General features: G+C 39.7%; 1 protein-coding gene and 1 long non-coding RNA gene across 4 annotated transcripts in view; one reads left to right on the top strand and one right to left on the bottom strand.

Moving 5' to 3' along the window:
• On the bottom strand, positions 731–17,303 carry CD164 (CD164 molecule). 2 transcript variants are annotated; one of them, XM_001924626.5, is made up of 7 exons: positions 17,248–17,303; positions 16,779–17,137; positions 13,692–13,766; positions 11,587–11,658; positions 9,325–9,360; positions 5,183–5,239; positions 731–3,218 (listed from the first exon to the last, which is right to left on the bottom strand). In XM_001924626.5, exons 2-7 carry the CDS (start codon positions 16,954–16,956, stop codon positions 3,052–3,054), a joined length of 585 nt encoding a protein of 194 aa, XP_001924661.2. In that variant the 5' UTR covers positions 16,957–17,137; positions 17,248–17,303; the 3' UTR covers positions 731–3,051. The 2 variants fall into 2 exon arrangements, with proteins under 2 accessions (XP_001924661.2, XP_020946647.1); XM_021090988.1 differs by lacking the exons at positions 9,325–9,360; positions 17,248–17,303 and having other exon boundaries at positions 16,779–17,074.
• LOC102164525 overlaps positions 17,407–21,692 on the top strand; it is a 32,320-nt gene continuing 28,034 nt past the window's right edge. For both annotated transcript variants that reach the window (XR_300811.3, XR_001306057.2), the window contains exon 1: positions 17,407–17,497. This is a non-coding gene — a long non-coding RNA (uncharacterized LOC102164525). The remainder of the gene's footprint in view (positions 17,498–21,692) is intronic.

Here is a 21,692-nt window from a genome sequence, read left to right on the forward strand (position 1 = left end):
GTGATTTAATACAGAATATAATTTTGCCCAAAACATGGACCTACAGAACCAGATTTCACATACAAGCATGTGGCTTGGTACTAGATATTTATTTATTTTTTGCTTTTTTTTTTCAGGACCACAACCATAGCATATGGAAGTTTCCACTAGGGGTCGAATCAGAGCTGCAGCTGCCAGCCTTTGCCACAGCCACGTTAGATCCAAGCTGCATCTGCGACCTACACTGCAGCTCACAGCAATGCCAGATCCCTAACCCACTGAGGGAGGCCAGGGATCAAACTTACATCCTCATGAATACTAGTTGGATTCATTTCTGCTGAACCACAATGGGAGCGCCCAGTACTAGATACTTATACCAAGCACTCTGAACAGAAGACCAATTTTATCATAGGTGCAATTTGAATAAGGCAGAAAGTCACAGACAAGCTTTCCGGTATCTAACAACATATGGTATTCTCATAAATACTTGGTAAACTAGTGCATCAGTAATAATTTCTACTGATTTAAGGAAAATCAACTTGCATGTCATTCCCACAGGCACACCAAGTTCTCCCTCCAACTATCATTTCTAAGGTTCTGTTCTCCACTGATGAATATATCCCTTAGCTACTATCTGGTAGTCTTGAGGAGTAAGGAAAAACTGAGTAGACAAGCCATCCCCCAAAAAGACTAAGGCAAATTCACTAGCCTTAAATTTCAAAACACATTTGTGTTAATAAAAAAGAGCAGATTAATCCAATAAACATGTATTTATTTTAAATCAGTTTGGTACATGATACAGATTGGTTTTGCAGTTTTTAATGAACTAAAATAGAAATTTCTAAATACAGCAGTGTGTCTTCCTGTGCAACAAATATTTGTAAGGTAAAATAGGGATTTTAATAGAACTACATCTGCATGAACAAATCAGATGAAAAATCTGAAAAGGTTTCTATATACCTTCTGGATTAAAAAACCCAAAAATTATTAATGGCTCAAGATACTGAACTGCAAAAGGAAGAGGGGAAAGGCTGTGAGTTCTGTTGTAAGAGCTCTTCTTGTAAAATCTAATTCCAAATTATGATTCTGTTAGAGCAGTCTTCAAAATTACAGGAGAAGCTTTATCAGCTACATTTTCACAAAAATAGCTATAGTGTTAACATTAGCAACGTATTCACATCTAGGTAAGTGACAATTATACCATTATAGCTAATTTTTACCACTTTGGGAGAATGGAAATTCTATTTTCAACTGAATTTTGTATCTTATAGCGCTCACTAAAAACTAACAGCCATGGCACCGTTAAGAAACATTTTTGTGAGGTACCTAGAATGTTACTACTAAGGGGAACACAAAAATGTGAGGTAAGCCTACCTTTTCCCAAAAACCTTTGATGCCAGAGATTTTAAACAATTAAGGCACTTGAAAACATTAGGTGTATGTACAAATGTGCAAGTAAAACAACTTTAGCTGTACCAGCAAGTAACAAAGAAACAGTAAATCTTCATTTTAAGAACCTTTAATTATCTAAATGTAAGGAATTTTGGCTTATCAAATGGACCAAAGCAACTTGTCGTTTCTTACTATAAAATACTGAAAACCAAGTGCTAAACTCAGCCACTATAGGCTAAAGAAACTAAAACAAAAACCCTTAATGACCTAGAAAAGCAAAAGCTCATTTTCAACTTATTTAAGCCCCTGAACTAATCCAATATGTCAAAGGCAGGGAACAAGTATCCCTCTAAACCTGAAAATACTTGTGCTTCATAAGGAAACTAAAGAAATAGAGAAATATGCATGTTTACCATACTACAGAAACTGAAATTAAGAAGAAAGGATAGGAGAGGAGAAAGAAAAAGTACAATCTGTTTATCTGGGCAATCATTAAAATCTACAGTAATTTGATCAACTAAAATCCTTAGATTTCCTGAAATTACACTGTTGACATTTGCTGTCTCAAAACTTAAAATGACTGTCTCATTTAAAGAGTTAGTAAATGACTCTAAACTTATTTCTTTCTTGCCTAATAGAAATTACTTGCCTAATAGAAAGCTTGGTGGAAATCCTTATATGGTACAACAGTGTCAGGATATCTTTTTTGAAGTACAAAGGAACATATAATTAAATCAACTTTAGCTCTATACTTTTTAACAGCCATAAGAAAAAGGTTGGGAGATTTAATAGATGAAGGCTTTTGACTTTGTATAACATCCTTTAAGTTACTCAGGCTTGAAATAAAGTAGGTAGGTTTTCAATTAAATATGGTATCTAAAAGAAGGATTACTACTGCTCACATCAACAGTTGTATCCTCGGACCAACCTTTCCCTTCATTAATGTGAAAGAACAAATCAACATTTTAAGTTACAGTCTACCTTTCAGTCTGTCTTTTAAGGCACTGTTCTTTATTTTCTCAGTGATATAAGGTGCTTTACAAGTATGAACAATAACCTGCTATACTTTTATGTTTTTGTATCCTCTCCATTCATTTCTTTAAACCTGGAATGTAATTCCCTGTGTGGCATCTTTTTTCTAATGTAGAAAAAATAATAGTTATCAAGCACAGAATTTTACTCTAAGGATACTAAATTTATAAATTTATTCCACTTTTGAAATAATAGCCAAAAATCCACCTGATTTATGCTCATTTGGCACATTCTTCTCAATTCTGGTCACTAAACTACATCCTGAGTTAGGATGAAAACAATGCAGCTTACAGGCTTTAAAATGACTACATTTAAACTGCCAAAGAGTCATGAGGTTGTCTGCGCAGGACAATGTTTTCCATCACTTACAGAGTTACATTTGGCATGTCAAGAAGAGAGAACATAATCCCACAGCAGCAGCCATTTAAAGTAAAAGAAGACAGCTACAAGGATTCATGCAGAATATTTTAAATATTCCCATTGAGCAAAATGATTTAACTGATTTTTCTTCAAGGTTGATGGATGCTCCTATACGCATCCTTTGAAAATTTAAAGATCCTAGAATAGCGTCTTCCATGTGGGACATCTTGAAAGATATTTTGGTTTCAGTGAGTTACACGCCAGTCCTTGTTCACTTAGCAGGTCTGTTTACAGAGTGTGGTAGTTTCGTTCTTTAGATTTGCAGAATTTATAGAGAAAGAAAATTACAGCCTGCACACCCAAGACAAGGACAATTCCTCCAATGAAACTGGCTGCGTCAAAGGTAGACTTCCGCATAGGTTGAGTAGTTGGAGCTAAGGTGGTATTAGTTGTACCTATAAAGAGATAAAAGAAATAACAGTATTTAATAAGTCTCATGATCATCTACCATAATTTCAAGACCCACCTGAGCTATTACGCCACATGTTAAATTCTATAAAATATTTCATCTTGTGCCAAGGCTTTATATTTTCCTAATTGAAGAAGATAATCATTTTATCACTCTTTGTTCCACCCAGCCAACATCAAGTGGTCAATGTTGCTATACAATTTCAAATACGAAAACAACAGAAAATGATTCTCCTGGCACATTATGACCTGGAAACATGTCAAACACTTTTAAAATTTGCAATTTCTTTGGACTACATATTTCAGTTAATTTCTGGAGTAAATATTAATATTTGTGTTGAAAATTCATATAACTTTTGAATTTTACTAAATATAAGGTAAAATTACAAAAAAAACCTGAATAATCTGCAGTTTATAATTCTAACAAGTAGAAGAATTTATCATTAAAGGCATTTAAATGTTACTCTGCAAATTTTATAATAAAAAGTACTACCAAAGGAAATAAAGTACAAAAACTTAAACTTTCAGGGAGTAAAATGCTTCAAGAGGAAACAAAACTAAAATTCTTCTTCAGAGAATAAAATACTTCAACTGCAGCACCAGCCACTGTAACATAAAGCAATTTCATATTTAAAGTAAACTGTAATTTTTTCTTACACAGAGAAGCAAATAGAGAGTTCCCGTCATGGCTCGGTGGAAAAGAATCTGACTGGTATCCATGAGAACACAGGTTCCATCCCTGTCCTCACTTAGTGGGTTAAGGATCTGGCGTTGCCGTGAACTATGGTATAGGTTGCAGACACGGCTCAGATCTGGCGTGGCTGTGGCAGAAGCTGGCAGCTACAGCTCCAATTCAACCCCTAGCCTGGGAACCTCCACAGCCCGAGGGTGAGGCCCTGAAAAAGAGACACACACCCAAAAACAAACAAAAAAACAGGAAATAAACTCTAGTTCTGGTGGCTGTATAAGTTGGCCAGCTTTAGAATTAATCGTAACTATTCTGTATTTCTTCTTGTGAAGACTGGTTTCATTGCAACTTAGAGAAAGGCAGCACAATAGTATTATAAATGTGGCTGGAAGGAAGAGTTCCTAACCTGTGTACCTGGTGTCCTGTGGCGTAACCTAAACAGGATTTAATTTGTAAGTTAATTTTCACAGGCACTATCAAGGATTATAACAGAATATAAGAAATAGTAAGAAATATGACTAAGGTACACATTTGGTAGTCATCTTGCTTTTTAAGACCCTTCACAGTAAAAAGGATAGCTGTATTATCTTCACTCAAGCTGTCATGGTCTAATATAGCACAGAGCCAATCCCTAACAGTAATCAGTACTTAATTTTTAAGTTATCAGGAATGAGATTTCTCTACAGGTTGTAATGCTAAAAGGGTTTTGGAAAATCATTATCATTTAGTTCTAACATGTGATGCTAAATGTGAAAACACTAGAAGAGGGAGTTCCCATCGTACTTTTTTCTTACACAGAAAAGCAAATAGAGAGCTCCTGTCATGGCTCGGTGGAAACGAACCCGACTAGCATCCATGAGGACGTGGGTTCGACCCCTGGCCTCGCTCAGTGGGTTAGGAATCCAGCATTGCTGTGAGCTGTGGTGTAGGTCGCAGACACGGCTCGGTTCCGGAGTTACTATGGCTTTGGCGTAGGCCAGTGGTTATAGCTCTGATTGGACCCCTGGCCTGGGAACCTCCATATGCCGTGGGTGTGGCCCTATAAAGACAAAGGAGAAAAAAAAAAAAAAAGCGCTAGAAGAGGACTCTTGGCAAGTCTAACATTATTGCTTTAACAGCCTACTATCTTGGTCCTCCATACATAACAGGTGAACTTCAATTCATAACTATTCACGAATAAAACTGGAAAGTGATGACAGAAATAGTAAAAGGCAAAAATGCACATACATCCTGCCTCACTGTTGTTTAAAAACCCTCAATTACCTGATGTAGTAGCTGTGGTGGAAGCCGAAGAAGGGGAAGGCAGAGTTGTGGTTTTAGCTAGAATATAAACAAAATGTATTAAAAACTTAAATATCTATATTACTTAATTATCTAGTATCTATTTAAAAACAATGCTACCACTTCAACAAGCTTTTGATTTTTTAGAGAATAAAGGCCAAGTCTCAGCTAATGGTTCACTAACGTATCTGTGCATACAGAATATTAGCTTTTAATGTATTTTAAAACATTAAGCAAGCAAGCAAGTTCCCTAGTGTCCAGTGGGTTAAGGATCCAGCATTGTCACTGCTGTGGCTCGGGTTTGATCCCTGGCCCGGGAACTTCCACATGCTGCGAGTACAGCCCACCCTTCCTCCCAACCCCCAAAAGCAATCATAAAATGATGTTTATGTTAACAACTACGTACACATCTAAATATAAAAATTTATGTATACACTTGGATAAAGTTTGCAAAAGACACACAGAAGGGCAAGACATAGTATCTAGGTAAGGGAACTAAGGTTCTTTTTCAAAATGACCTGGCTTCTAAGACAAAAACTATTAACTTAAAAAGTCATGCTAAGAAACAAATACAATTCAGTATTTCTCATGTAGGTATCAAGATTTGTTTATCTTCTTCATTGCAGGGGGTTGGCAACCTTTTCTTAATGAAACAGATGGTAAATTTTTTAGACTATGTGCACTGGGGTAATGAAAAAGCAGCCAAAGACAACAAGCAAATGAATGGACATGGTTGTGTTCCAAAAAAATTTCATTTAAAAAGAACAGGTGTGGGGCCATAGTCCCACCAGTTTAGATTTTAAGAGCCCAAGGGTAAGATCTCATCTACTATACTACATGCGATCAAATGATTATTTGATGATGTCTCTAAAGAAATGCACTCATGGGAATAATCGGTTTGAATGTAAAAACATTTTAAGAACCAAAGCACTTTATTAAGAGACTTCTCATAATATCACTACTAGTAGCTATTAGTAAGCACTACGACATGTTCATACATATCTGTACCCCTTTCTCTTTCACTGTGAGCACTGTGGCCCCAATCTTGGTTGGAGAGTTAAGTCATCTTTCATTTCTATGAACATGTTATAAGGAAATATTTGATTTCATCTCTGATACGACTGACTCATAAAGAATTCCTAAAGGGTATGGTCATTATAAGACTTATACTTCCTGGCAAGTTTTTGTTGCTTATACATGCTGTGAAACCATAAAAAAACGCACAAATTAAACATGTTAAATTTTTTTCAAACTTAAAATACGATTCCTAATTTTGTCTAACCACATTAGGGGCAAAATTTATAAATTTGTTATTTGTTTCTCACTATCCACTCTCTGAACATGGTAAAAAATAATGCATTTTTTGAAATAGGTGAAACATTTACACATTTTTTTCTTTTTATAGCTGCACCTGTGGTATATGGAAGTTCCCGGGCCAGGGGTCAAATCAGAGCTGCAGCTGCCGGCCTACACCACAGCCACCGCAACACTCACCTAGACTACACTGGGTTCTTAACCCGCTGAGCCACAATGGGAACGCTATGCATTTTTACATCTGACCAAAGCATTACATTGATAAAATCTTCAAAATTAGTTACTACCTAGAGAATACTTCTCTTGATCTACTCTGAGTACTTTTCATTAAAAAAAAAAAAAAAATTCATAGATTATAAAAGCTGCTACTAACTACAAAATTTTAAAAATATAGCAAAGGTATTTAAGTGATTCTGTCATTCAAAGAAACATATTACTTCCTGCTGGCCATTTTTTAGACATGTATATACAAAAAAATAAAATAAAATAAAATAAAATTGTACTGGACCTACAATTTTCTACTTAAAATATTTTCCACTATACTTCTAATAAAACTGAATCATTTTACTCTAAGATATAATTTATATTTTTATTTATGTTTATAGTACTTATATTATTTGTTCTGGTGGAAAACTATATAATTAACCCCACTGAACCCCTATCTACCTAAATCAGATTCTCTCTGCATTGCTTCTTTCTCACTTGCTATCTTTAGCAGGTGCCGTGGAAAGAGACCATATAAATGCTTTTCAACCATTAATTGCCACTCAAATGAGGCATTTTCTGCAACCAAGCCCTGACTTGCTTCCACTGTATAGAACAAAAGAGACTCATGGTAGTTCACAGAGAACTCAGTATGGAGCAAGGGGAACTACATCAAAATTCAGAAGGGAAGAAACAAAAAGCAACCCCCAAAACAATGGTTTTGGGGAAACTATTCCCCCCACTCTCCCCTTTCTGTTCACATCCTACCTTCTAGAAATTCATTTTCTCTCAACATCTCTGCTTTCATCAACCTTTAACATCCTCCTCATCAATGACTTCTAATGGGTGCCAACAGCTTATGAGCACACCACCCTGTGCTCTCTAAAAATAAGTTTTGTAGTATTTGCAGATTTCCGCCCTGACTATTCCCACTGGAGCCATTAATTCAAGCTAACAACATGGCATCACTGAAGGTGCAGCTGGGATGAGCTGTGTGCAACTGGGCAGCAGAAGCTGGTACAAGATGGATCAACAATGCCTACATCTTCCAAAATGAGTTCTTGTACCTGTGACACCATTTGACTTTTTCCACTAGAAAAACTACACTGTGCTTAAAACACACACACAGTTTCTTAGGCACACTTCTCTGCCTATCCCTACTCAGTCCTCTTCCCACCTCTTCAGACATTACTGTTCCCAAGAGTTTAGTCCTCAAAAGCCGTATTCTCTATAAAAGCTGCTCCAGTAGATTCTACTACTGCCTACGCTGCTGAACTGACCTGTAGCTATGAGCTCTCCCATCACCTCAATCATTAAGTCCTTTCCTTCCTACTTCCTAAGTCAACTTGCATACATCTACAACTCCTCCTCATTAGTTCTTTAGATTTACTGCAACAGAATATCTCATCTGTGTTCACACTTGCCTCTTTCCAATCACCTCTCCGCACAGTCAGAATAAATTACTTTATTAAAATGCAAACATCTTCATGACTTCCATGCTTCAAACCCACCAGCAAGGCCTAGCACTTCCCAATCTGGCTCTGGACCTGCTGACTATCCAGCTGAACTTGTCCTCACCTTGTACTGGATACTCCAAATGCAATTCCCTGACTTTCACATCCCTTCATATGTGCTCCTCACTGCTCCACTTGAGAAGCTCTCCTCAGATTTTTTACCAGTGTAACTTCAAGAGTCAGTCAACATCTCCAAGAAGCTGTCACCACCCACTACTCAAGACACACACCCCTTCCTACAAATCCCCCCAAACACACTGTGGTTCCTGACCTTTCACAGCTCCTACAATAGACAAACTACTTCTGTTCTTAATCTATCTGCTAGCCTAGTACTTGTCCTAGAACACATGTTTTTAATTTACTCTTCCTATCAAATTGGTAAAAGATTTTTACAAGGAGACATTATTTAATGGTGTTGAAGGTGTGGTTAAGAAAACAAAAATCAAAACCTTCCCAGCTGTTGAGAGGAATGAAAGGTGTATCTTCCTGGAAAGCAATCAGTATTTAGAATCCTAAGATAATCATATCCGCTGACCTAGAATGCTGTCTGAATTAACCCTACCAGAGATGATAACAAGTATTTCCCAATAAGATGTTCACTACATGGAGAATGAAAGATGACCTAACTATCCAACCAAGAGTAGACGGATGAAATGCATACAATGATGCACACAGTAAGAAGGAGAACAATTCACACATGCATGGGCATAGCATCCAATTTCCTACTAAGTTTATCTATTTAGATATGTACAGAGAAAAGACTAGAACTGCTGGACAATTTTGGTATACCTATGGATGATGGGAATTAATTTTCTTTAGGCATCTGTATTTCCCACAGAGTTCCACAAAATTCAGTCTGCAGACTCACTATACAAAGGTACAGCAAATCTCAGATTCAATGAAAGTTAAACACATGTGTCACTGTCACAAAGAGTACACATTAATGTAATTATTGTGGCCCAAGACTAAATATGTCTACTAATTTTAAAAATTATGCTAATGATTTTTAGATATTTAAATACTAAAGTTATTCATCAAGAAAGCTTAAAAAGTTTGAAAGGATAAAGAAAAGAATCAGTTATCTTGTATTACCTGTAGAATTGGTTGGCAACGGTGTGACAGTGGGCCCTATTTAAAAGACAAACAAACATGTAAATCAAAACTATCTAAGATATCACAACTTGTAACACTATTTCCTAACTCACAGTCATTTGAGTACCACTTTCACAACTTTTCTTTTTATAGCCGTAAACCTTGTGGCATATGGATGTTCCTGGGCCAGGAGCTGAACCAAAGTTGCATCTGAGGCCTATGCCATAGCCATGGCAACACTGACACTAGATCCAAGCTGCATCTGCTACCTATGCTGCAACTTGTGGCAACACTGGATCCTTAACCCACTGAGCAGGGCTAGGAATCGAACCCATATCCTCACAGAAACATTGGATCCTTAACTTGCTGAGCCACAACTCTATTTTCCCACTCAAATACCACCTATGAGGGAGACTAGCAGTTGCTCTGTTCTAATACCGGTCTCCCCTTTTTTAGAAATAAAAGCACCAATTTCTAGTGACAACCTCTCCTGTAAAGACATTTCTTAGCCTCCCCTGAAGCTAAGAAGCCATGTGTAATTTCTCAGAAGCACCCATAGGTAGATCGGGGCTTCTCGTTTCCCCTCCTCTTCCTGATGGTAGGGAAACCATTTTGATGTATGGAACATGAGCACTCACCTTGGAGAATAAGGTCAAAGCCATTTTTGAGGAATGACACAGTAAAAACCTAGATGGAGCCTGCGTCTCTAGTGGTTGTAGAGATGCCACTCTAGCCTTCTAGCTGCACTCAAGTCCAGACTTCCTTACACCAAACTCAACTTAACCGACTGATTAAACCACCGTAATCTGGGGTTTTATATCCTTAATAGCCATAGAAACTAATCCTAACTGATATATCACCAAATAGGTAGAATTAGTCTTTTTTTTTTTTGGTCTTTTTGCCTTTTTCTAGGGCCGCTCCTGAGGCATATGGAGGTTCCCAGGCTAGGGGTCTAATTGGAGCTGTAGCCACCGGCTTACGCCAGAGCCACAGCAACCCCAGATCAGAGTCGAGTCTGTGACCTACACTACAGCTCACGGCAACACCGTACCTTTAACCCACTGAGCAAGGCCAGGGATCAAACCGGCAACCTCATGGTTCGTAGTCGGATTCGTTAACCACTGAGCCACGACGGGAACTCCAATTTTTCTTTAAATTAATTTATTTTTTGTTATACTTAACATTGTTCCCAAGCAACATCATAAAATCACAGATACACAAACATTAAAATCAATATTAAAACTGTTCATCTACCATCTAAGCCATATTATGGACTCTATGCAGGGTTTAACTGATCTCATACTGATGATGTCTCAGTTACAAAGTTCAAGTTAAGATGAGGGAGGGGAAGGGAATGAGGAAACCCCTACCAAAATTAAATACTATAGGTAGTCTTTCAAGGTTACTGACACATTCCAGAAAAATCCTTTACTCTTTTAAATTATTATCTACATGCCAAATTAGGAGTTTGACTTAACCATTAATTTATAATCTTGTGAAAAAAACATAATCTAGGAATTAACTACTTTCTGGGTAAAGAGTAAAGGTTAAATTATCAAGTTCCTCAAGTAAAAGTACAGAAAACAGATGAATATGGAGAGGATTCATTAACACACATGATGCTACAGTCTGAGAGTCACCAGTACCATAACTAAGAAAGTACCAAAACAAGGTGGTCCAGACCTGTAAAATGAAATAGAGGGTCTAAAATGCAGGTCGTTTTTGGGAGTTCCCGTCGTGGTTCAGTGGTTAACGAATCAGACTAGGAACCATGAGTTTGGGGGTTCGATCCCGGCCTTGCTCAGTGGGTTAAGGATCCAGCATTGCAGTGAGCTGTGGTGTAGGTTGCAGATGCGGCTCGGATCCCGTGTTGCTGTGGCTCTGGCAAGGCCAGTGGCTACAGCTCTGATTCGACCCCTAGCCTGGGAACTTCCATATGCTGCAGGAGCGGCCCACGAAATCGCAAAACGACAAAAAATAAGTAAATAAATAAAATGCAGGTAGTTTCTGAAAGAGTTAAAAGTAGAGGAGATAATCTGTATTTACAGTATTCCACAGTGTGTTCAGCCAAATGACTAAATCAAGCTTTAAAACACTGTCCCTTTAGTAATCAATATGAATATGCTATTCACATCCAAATTTGTAAGGAGATTAGAATTAAGGAAATGCCTCGAACCAAATACTGAAATAAGGCTTTCCAAGGCAAGGATCTTCCTCACCTCTTCGTGGCCACCCTCCCCAGATGCCCGTGTGAAGACTTACCAGAACAGAAGTCTGTGCCGTTCACCACGTGGCAATCACTAACTGTTGAATTATCTGAACAGTAGCTTTTACCTGTTGGGAGGAGGGGAGAGTAAGGACAACAACAACAAAGAGCACCAATTACTCTTCTTTTTTTTTTTTTTGGCTGCACCTGCGGCATGCAGAAGTTCCCGGGCCAGGGATCAGAACCGGCACCACCACAGTAACCAGAGCCACTGCAGTGACAATGCTGGATTCTTAACCGGCTGAGCCACGGGGGAACACCTCATTCACATCATCTTTGACTTTGCTACTATGCTCCAGAGTTGCTTCCAAAAATCGAACTCTAGAGGTATAAACTCTCTAGAAGTCTAGAGATGAACAAAATACTTATTATCTTTCCCCCATTGTTTTAGACATATTATCAGGATCTCTCCAAATATCCTTTCAAAATCCACATGAATATAATGAAGAGATAAATCAGAAGCACATAGATCCCAGAAATGTAGTACTATACAAGGAAGGCTGTTAGCATCCACAGGAGGGCTGAGTCAAGAGGGAGAAGTGCTCAGAAACTAATAAAGGCTTAGTAAACAGGGGAGATGGCCACAGCAGCAGCTGGACCTCTGTTCCAGGTCTCTGCTTTAGTCTTCGCCACCTTCTAAAACCACTTTCCTGAGTAGGAACACTTGTAGCAAGAGTAAAGGAAAGCCTTCCCTAAACATATCCTACAGTAAGGCATTCAATCTCTAAAACCTGCCCATTCTGCCATAAATGAGGGGAGGAGCCCACTTTTAAATTCCATTTATGACCTAAAAAAAGTCACTCTTATACAACAAAAAAGTTAACCCAAACTTAGGCTAATATCTTAATTTTAAAGGAAGCTTTTTTTTTTTTTTTTTTTTCGTCTCTTTAGGGCTGCACCCACAGCATATGGAAGTTACCAGGCTGGGGGTCGAATCAGAGCTGCAGCTGCTGGCCTATGCCACAGACACAGCCATGCCAGATCCGTAACCCACTGAGTGAGGCCAGGGATTGAACCCTCGTCCTCATGGATACTAGTCAGGTTCATTACCACTGAGCCAGGAAGGATATTCCTAAAAGAAGCTTTCAAACTTTTTTACATTTGTGATATAATTTCTGGAACAAGCATTTTATCTAGTTATATACAAGGAGGCACTCATTCTAGACTTAAATACCATACTTGAGATTTAAAATCACTTGGCAGCATACTGCAGGATAAGACTTCACTCATATTGATTTGGATTTCTTGGTATCTTTATGTTTTCCTTCATCACTGGGACAATTAGTTTGGCTTCCACCTGGATTAAACTGGCAGGCTATCTGGATGCAGTGTTATTAAGTGGTGGAGTAGATTAAAGAGAGCTAATTTCTGGAACTCTTGAATTTTTTAATGAAGAATAAAAAAGTTTAACCTGTAGATTTGGTTTTTTCTTTATATATAAAAAAACTTGAGAATGTTTTGCTGATAAGAAAAAAATGCAACCATCTTACCTTAAGAAAACAATAATTTATGCTGTAATCCCTTGGTTATAATAAAAACATTATTGGCATTTCAAAGTATCTCCATCTACCTCTTTATCCCTCAATCAAACTAAAAATAACTTTAAAACTTAACAAAAGTACAAAAAAAGAGTTACTCTTCCCACCTCATTCTTCTTCCATATCTAAGTATCCAACAAAGCTTCATAAGGTCTCTTTAGTAAGACATCTACAGAAGATACATGCCTCAAATATTTTCTTGAGGGAGAGTTTTCAGGGAGAAATCTCACAACTTTCTTTCACAGCTAATTTTAGTGTATTAGTACACTTAACCTAACTACAATAAAATCTCTCTTCTTCTTAAAGCTATTGAGTCTTAATTATCAAGTCTAAGGAATTAAAGGGGAGAGGGGAATGGGAGACAAGAAAATATTTTACGGGGAGTATTAAGCAATTAGTACTTTAAAGGGAAAGCATTTAATTTGCAAAATAAGTAGTGCACACCATCCCAAATGTTTTACATAATTTTCAAATGTTCAAGAATACTTTGCTGTATTTTTCTTAAATGTTAGAACATTACAATATTTAATTCTCAAAATTAAAGTAATCCCAAAGTTCCTTACCTTTACATTCTATCCAAAAGCAGGTATTATTAGCATCAAAACAAGAAATACAGCTGTTGCGATTTTCACAGATTTCTGGGGGAAGGAGGATATCAAATATATATTAAATCAATTAATCGGTAACTCATTTTGAGTTTGTACTACTTATCTTGTTAAAAGCAAGCATTACACACAGTACCACACTTACTAATTCATAAAATGGCAAAAAACTTCATAACCCACCCAAAGACGAATGAATAAATATGTACAATGGAGTATTATTCAGCCATTAAAAAAGGAAATCCTGTTATAGGTGAACCCTGAGGATATTACGCTAAGTGAAATTAGCTAGTCACGATAGGACAAATACTGCATGATTCCACTTACATAGTATCTAAAATTGTCAAAGTCTGAATCAGAAAGTAAAATACTGGTTGCCAGGGGCTGGGAGAGGGTAAATGGAAATCTGGTGTTCGATAAGTACAAAGTTTCAAGCAAGATGAAAAACTCTGGATATCTTCTAAACAACACTGTGCTCATAGATAATACTATACAGTATACATAAAAATCTACTAAGAGAGATTTTTTAACCACACACAGAAATAAAAAACATAAAGTGGCTTACTAAGGAATTACAATAATTATAAAAGACTTACTAAGTCAGAAGTCAACACAATAAAGGGGGGAAAAAAGCACAATCTTTTGGGAATGCGAATGCTCAATACTTCACGGTACCTATCTAAACACCCCCTTTTCACATAGCAACTATCTTAGACAGTCAGTGTTTTCTTGAGGCATTTTAAAGCACTCTTTAAAGAGAAAAATACTGGGGAAAAGGCTGTTACAAGGCTAATACGACACACAAGGAAATCACCTGCAGCGAAACATCAGATGAGAAGTGCAATTTTTAATATTAATAAAAATTTACTACAGGTTGAACCCAAGCTCCATGATGCCTATTCCAAAAAACCCGAGACTAGCCATTTATTACCACTTTTTTCTTTTTCAGCAGCACCGATGGCATAAGGAAGTTCCCAGGCCAGGGATCAAATCCGAGCCACAGCTGCCACCTACTCCACAGCTGGGCAACAATGGATCCTTAACCAACTGTGCTGGGCCAGGGGCCAGGGATCAATCCTCAGCCAGAGACAATGCTGGATCATTAGCCCTCTGTGTCACAGCAAGAACTTGGAGATAGATAATTTCTAAATGACCCACTCTTTCCGGGGTTTTCCAGGACAGGAGGGTAAGAGACAACACATCTGGAAGAGGCTACACTGATGTTGGAACATTTAACAGGTTAGAAAAGTCTCTGTCAATAACTTAAATCAAAAGGCTCTGAGACAAGACATAAGAAAAGGCTAACTACAATTCAATGTCTGGACAAATGGACTATAGAACTGCGCTCTGTCCATTTTCCTAGAAGCTAGGTGCCTCCAAAAAACGTTGTCATTTGCCTTCCCTGTACCTAAAAAATAGTTCTGCACAGAAGGATTGAATTTCAATATTTATCAGAGACTTGGACATATTTATCGGAGACATGGCACCCTTTGAGGACTGGGGGAGGTGGTCACAAAGTAGAAATTAGTTCTTCAGATGTCTGTATACAGACAAAAAATGCTAGTTGTTTAAATCTTTTGTGCTTGATGATGAATGTTTGGGTAGCAGAGTGAACATTACTTACAATGAACTAAATGTGCTCCCCTTCAGACTGCAGTTTGTCCAACTACCAATTACAGAAAATACAAATCATCTCCTTTGCATTCATTTCAATTACACAAATGCAATGAACATGTTTCCAAGCCTCTCTTTACACACACACACACCAACAGTTCAAACTACCAATATGCACAAATACAAAACATTCTGCTCTATCATCTTAGAAATAGTGTGGCAAGAATTTCAGTATTGTACTGCGATTCTCTTTCCTCATCAAAACATGTTTGAATTTTACCATCATACCTTTCTAAATCTAACAAATAACATTACGTATTTCATTAAACTCCTATAAAACACAACAACTAGGGAAGATATTGTAAAACAACACGATCAGCCTGAAAAAAAAATACCAAGGTAAAAATCGTTACACTTCAGCAATTCTTCCATCAAGATGCCAGTTACTTCTCACCCAATATTAATTAGAACAGCCAATCACACTAGACTGCAGGTTTTAGATATCTAGAGAAGTTCTTCACCTTATTACCTCAAATTTATCTCCCCCTCTCTCGTGTGTTGTCAAAGCACTGCCAAATTCTGCTAAGAGATTTAGTGTATGCCTAAACCAGTTCCCAGATCGTCTGTAGAGCTTAATAAAAGGTGTTCCAGACCGGGCTTTAGAAAATCCAGAGACCTGGGTTCGAATCTCAGCTTCTCAAACTACTAAACATAGGGTTTTGACACAGTTAATTTATCTCCTTCCATCTCCTAAGTTTCACCACCTATCTTTGAGTTTGAGATATATGCGAAGTACCAGATATACGAATGGGTATGGTACTTTTCCTCCATTGCACATATAGCATGGGGCGTATTAAGCTTTAATTAATTAAAAGCTCCAACCTCAAATACATCCCATACCTATCCGCAAAATCGATGTAATTAAATCCCAAGCCACTTATTTTTTCACACCCAGGTCTGAGGCACCAGAAAACGTTAACGTCTTCAGCGTCTCTTTCCCTCTTTCGCCAACCTCAGGAGAAGCCTGCCTTCGAAAAGAAAACCTGGGTGGACAAACGACTAACGCCAACGAGAGGGAATTCGGTCTCGTCGCCAACTTTGGAGGCGGCCGCCTCGCCCCATAATCAACCTCACCGCTGCCACCGCGGAAGGAAGCCACGTCCCCTCTTCCGAGCCTGAAGTCAGGCTGGGGATTACGAGGCACTTTTAAACAGCACCACGGCGCGGGATACTGTGAGGTCGGAAACCGCCGCCCCTTCCCCCCAGGGCGCTTCCCCACCTCGGCCACCGCGGCCACCTCGGCCTGGTCCCGGCTGGACTCGGACGGGCCGCCATGTTGCCTGAGCGCGGCCCGCCCGGGCCCCGGCTCCGCGGGCATCGCGGGCGGCTCCGCCCGGGAGAAGAGCGTAGGAAGCCCGTAGGACCGGCGCCCACCTGGTGCTGGAGTGGGGAGCGTCTTCGGCGGCGCGGAGGTTGTCTGGGTGGTGGGCGGTGAAAGCCAGGGTGTAGTCGTACTCGGAGGCAGGATGGTGCTGTTCTTCGCCGCTGTCAGCACGCAGAGCGCGGCCAGGCAGCCGACGGCCCAAAGAAGCTGGCGGGAGAGCCCCAACATCGCGTCCTTCGCGCTGGCGTCCAAGCGAAAGATGAGGTGCTCAACGGAGCGTGCGTCCCTCTGTCCCCTGCGGCGATGCCCTCGAGATTTCGCTCCCCCCGCGGGAGCGTGCCGGGGTCACGTGAGCTACCCCAGGGCCGCGGCGTGCGGAGGCGGGGCGCTGGCGACACCAACTGGAATCCTACGGGAGGGGGAACAGGAACATCGAGAGGAAACCTGAAGGAAGCTGTCCCTCCAAGCGACTGTATATAGCGAAGAAACTGGACAGACACATAAAATTCTTTTCTTTACCCTGAGACTGTCACAAGGATGCGGCTGGGCTTTTCTCGTTCCGGCAACAGAGAAGGCTCCCACCCCGTCTTGGATGGGACAAGCTATATGACGTAGCCACGGCGTCGTGGCGGTGAATCGGCTATACCCCACGTGACCCCCGGAGCCGCGCCCCTAGGACCCGAGTACCGCAAGGCGGAAGTAGTTTCCAGGCGTTTCGCTCAGGACCCGGGCAGGCATAAAGTTTGTACTGCCCTCGCGCGTTGCCAAGGTGCTTGCATAAGTATCCTTCTCAGGACCCGCGCGTTTCCCATTGAAAGTGGGTTTTGTTGTAAGTGACCTCGTGTTAGGAAATCCCAGGGAAATGGAGATACCGCGCGCGGTTCAGTTTTTGCTCTGGCGCCCACACTACGTGAGCGGCTGAGACACTGAAAGCGTTCTCCTGCTTTCCAGCCGGAGCCGCACACCATCTGCCTCTGTCACACTTTCACACCTTGAGTTTTCTGAGTCTCTCGCGGTTTCAGCCAGTGAGCGGTGGCAGCCGCCGGTCCGTGCCACTGCTATAGTGGAAGCATCAAAGACGGTAGAGTTGGAAATCCATCTGGGTTGTTCCCACCCCCACTTTACAGGTGAAGAAACCGAGACTCAGAAAAGTGACTCGACTGAAAGGCACAATTGCTTGGCGTCATGGCTGGATTTTGAAATGCCTGTTAATATTCTGCCACTGCTCAGGCTTTTAGTAGGGATGAGCGCCATCTGATGCTCAGTCTCACAAAAATATTTACGCGTACAGCCATGCTTCTATCAAATGGTAAAAGTTGGATTATAAAGCTGTTTTCAGCTATTTGTATTTATCATTTAATTTTAATTGCGCACACCTATCCTAAAAAGAAAAAGTAACGCAACATCAGTAGCTTTTGTGAGATGTACCCCGCTATGGAATCCACCCCCCCCCAAAAGATGACTGTGTAAGCTATTTACCTTGTTTACCTAAACTTGAAGGCTTTCCTAAACCTACAATCAAATCAGTGGGGTGCTTGTGTACCCTCCTGACTATAAACATTTGTTCCATGAACTAGGCTAGTTAGAGATTGCTTGGATGTAAGCCAGAAACTCGTTTTTTTACTGGTCCAACTTGCCATCCAAAGCATGAGAGTACAACCAAGTAAGTAAGTGAGGTCTCATCATCAGCCTTCAAACCTATCTCTTCAGTCAGGATTCCTCTCACACAGTATTTATTTAGCACATGACCATCTGATACCAGACCAAATGAAGGCACTAGTCAACTTTTTTTTTAATGTTGAAAATGTAATAGAAGTTCTGTTTTCTTCCCATACCCGGATGGATTGTCTCCATGCTAAGATGAAAACACGCTATTGTGGAGGCCACTGTTTTACAGTTTGCCACGGGGTGTTCAACTCTAGTTGTCAAATTTTTGTTGGTCTTCGTAAGGGGACATTTCACTCTTGTTTTTAAGACTAAAAAAGCATCAGCTTATTTAGCACAGCATCTGTTGAGCCAGGTCAAGGAAGACTTCCAAAGTTATTTTCACCATTTCAAACCAAGGACTGGCATCTAAAATAGAGTTTTTGGAGTTCCTGTCGTGGATGAGCAGAAACCAATCTGACTAGCATCCATGTAGGTTGCAGATGTGGTTTGGATCTGGCATTGCTGTGGCTGTGGCGTAGGCCAGCAGCTACAGCTCTGATTCATCCTCTAGCCTGAGAACCTCCATATGCCATGGGTGTGGCCCTAAAAAGACAAAAACAAATTTTTTTTAATAAAATAGTTTTTTTATATTGACGATAATTGATTTACAATATTGTGTTAGCTTCAGGTGTATAGCAAAGTAATTTTCATTATTTCTCCCCTTCCCCTTTGGTAACCATAAATTTGTTTTCTATGTCTGGAGTCCAGTTCTGTTTTGTAAATAAGTTCATTTGCATTATTTTTAGATGCCACAGATAGTATTTGTCTTTCTCTATTGACTTGATTTAGTGTGATAATCTCTAGGTCTGTCCATGTTGCTGCAAATGGCATTCTTTCACTCTTTTTTTATTTTTAGTGGCGGGGTAATATCCCACTGTGTGTGTGTGTGTGTGTGTGTGTGTGTGTGTGTGTCTTTCTTTGTGTGTGTGTATACCACACCCCTTTGTCCATGGACACTTAGGCTGCTTCCATGTCTTGTCTATTGTGAATGGTGCCATTATGGATATTGGGGTACATGTATCTTTTTTAATTAAAGCTTTTGTCTTTTCTGGATATATGCCCAGGAGTGGGATTGCTGCATCATATGGTAACTCTATTTTTAGTTTTTAAGAAACCTCCATACTCTTTTCCATAGTAGTGCACCAATTTACACTCCCACTGACAGCGTTCCCTTTTCTCCATGCCCTCCTCAGCATTTATTATTTGTAGACTTTTTGATGATGGTCATTCTGATTGGTGTGAAGTAACACCTCATTGTAGTTTTGACTTGCATTTCTCTAATAATTAGTAATGTCGAGCATCTTTTCATGTGCCTGTTATCCATCTGTATGTCTTCTTTGGAGAAATGTCTATTTAGGTCTTTTGTCCATTTTTGATTGTGTTTTTTTTTGGTACTGAGTTGTATGAGTTGTTGGTATATTTTGGAAATTAAACCCCTGTCAGTCGCTTCATTTGCAAATATTTTCTCCCATTCCCTAGGTTGTCTTTTTGTTTTGTTTATGGTTTCCTTTACTATGTAAAAGCTTATAGGAGTTTCAGTTGTGACTCAGCAGGTTAAGAACCCCACTAGAATCCATGAGGATGTGAGTTTGATCCCTGGCTTCATTCAGTGGGTTAAGGATCTGGCATTGCCGCGAGGTGCAGTGTAGGTCGCAGATGCTGCTTGGATCTGGCAATGCTGTGGCAGTGATATAGGCCAGCAGCTGCAGCTCTGATTCGAGCCCTAGCCTGGGAACTTCCGTATACTGCAGATGAGTCTCTAAAAAGAAAATTAAAATAAAAGTAAAGCTTATGGATTTGATTAGGTCCCATTTGTTTATTTTTATTTCTATTGCCTTAGGAGACTGACCTAGGAAAATACTGGTATGATTTATGTCAGAAAATGCTTTACCTATGTTCTCTTCCAGGAGTTTTATGGTGTCATGTCTTATAAATAAACTCCATTTGGAGTTTATTTTTGTGTATGATGTGAAGGGGTGTTCTAACTCATTGATTTACATGAATAAAATACAGTTTTAACATATATTAAACCTCGTGTAATATTTAAATAACTTTTAACAAAATTAGAGACGGTTGTAATAAATCAATCAATATAAAATGGTATATTCCGATTCTTCCTACTAAATACATTGTGATCAGTGTTGGTGATAAAATACAAGAAGGCTAGGCTGAAATACCTCTCCTTAGGAAGCTCTCCGCTTTGACTATGGGTATTTCCTTGATAACTGTTCCAGGGTTTCATAGGGGAGCTTTACACTTCAGAGCAGTTGTTCTCAACCTTGGTTGAACGTAGGACTCACCAGGATGTTTTGAAAAATACTCATGCGTGGGTACCGATTTAATTCATCTGGAATAATGTCAGGGCATCAGGAGTTTAAAAAGCTCCCCAGGTGTTTCTAGTCTGCAGCTGAGGTTGCAAACCACTGCTTTACTCTTGCTTCTCAAAGTGTGGTTCACTAAACAAAACCATTCATACCACAAGAAAACTTGTTAGAAATGCAAAAATCTTGGGCCTTCCCCTCAGACCTCCAGAATTAACGAGATCCATGGGTACATATGGACACCTATTCAAGTCTGAGAAGGCTGCTTTACAACATCACCTGTTAGATAGAACTATTCTGTCCTCCTAAGTGGCTCCAATTCTTTGTGGTGACTCTTCCACAAAATTACATCAAGCAAAGACAAGTTAAGAGGTTTTTGTTTCTTTGAGTTTTTGCTTGTTTTACAAATGTAGGTAAGGTTAGGGTACAAACACAAAATTCCCCCATGTGTAGGAGTTTTGGAGCTCAGGCTAGGGTCCCTCTAGGCTGGCACCTGAGATGCATTTATCTTTGTTTTTGTACTGGTTTAAGTCCCAGGCAAGCTAGAGCCTTTTGCATTATATCTCTTAGACCTTTAGGAAACAAAAGTTATTGTTAATAACTCATTCCTCAGGAACAACTCCCAAGTTTAAGCTAAACGACACCCCAGGCAGCTGTCTGGTATCCAGCACTACGTACTACTTCTTTCTGTGCCCAGTCCTATCTTGGAGAGCTGATTTTTCAGCCAGAACACACCCTGATGGACATTGTGCTTATTAAAACCAGTCAAGTGATTCTGTACTGAATGGTAAAGAGCACTGCCCTGAGCAGCCCAAGAGTCCCGCTGCCTCCCCTGAAACTCCAGAAACCCTGAAACCCCGATGCCTCTCTAGCAGCAGAGGGTTTACCTCCTGCCCAGACAGGAGCTGCACGACCCCACCCCAGGCCTCTAAGTCA

This window comes from Sus scrofa, chromosome 1 (genome assembly GCF_000003025.6).
Source record: "Sus scrofa isolate TJ Tabasco breed Duroc chromosome 1, Sscrofa11.1, whole genome shotgun sequence".
Lineage (NCBI taxonomy): Eukaryota > Metazoa > Chordata > Mammalia > Artiodactyla > Suidae > Sus > Sus scrofa.

Excerpts from the sequence above, each read along its gene's own strand:
- CD164 (XM_001924626.5), bottom strand. The coding sequence starts at position 16,956 with ATGTTGGGGCTCTCCCGCCAGCTTCTTTGGGCCGTCGGCTGCCTGGCC. Across the intron at positions 9,361-11,586 it reads CGGCACAGACTTCTGTTCTG|GGCCCACTGTCACACCGTTG; the intron begins GTAAGTCTTCAC and ends TCTTTTAAATAG. Across the intron at positions 3,219-5,182 it reads CACCACAGCTACTACATCAG|GTACAACTAATACCACCTTA; the intron begins GTAATTGAGGGT and ends ATCTCTTTATAG.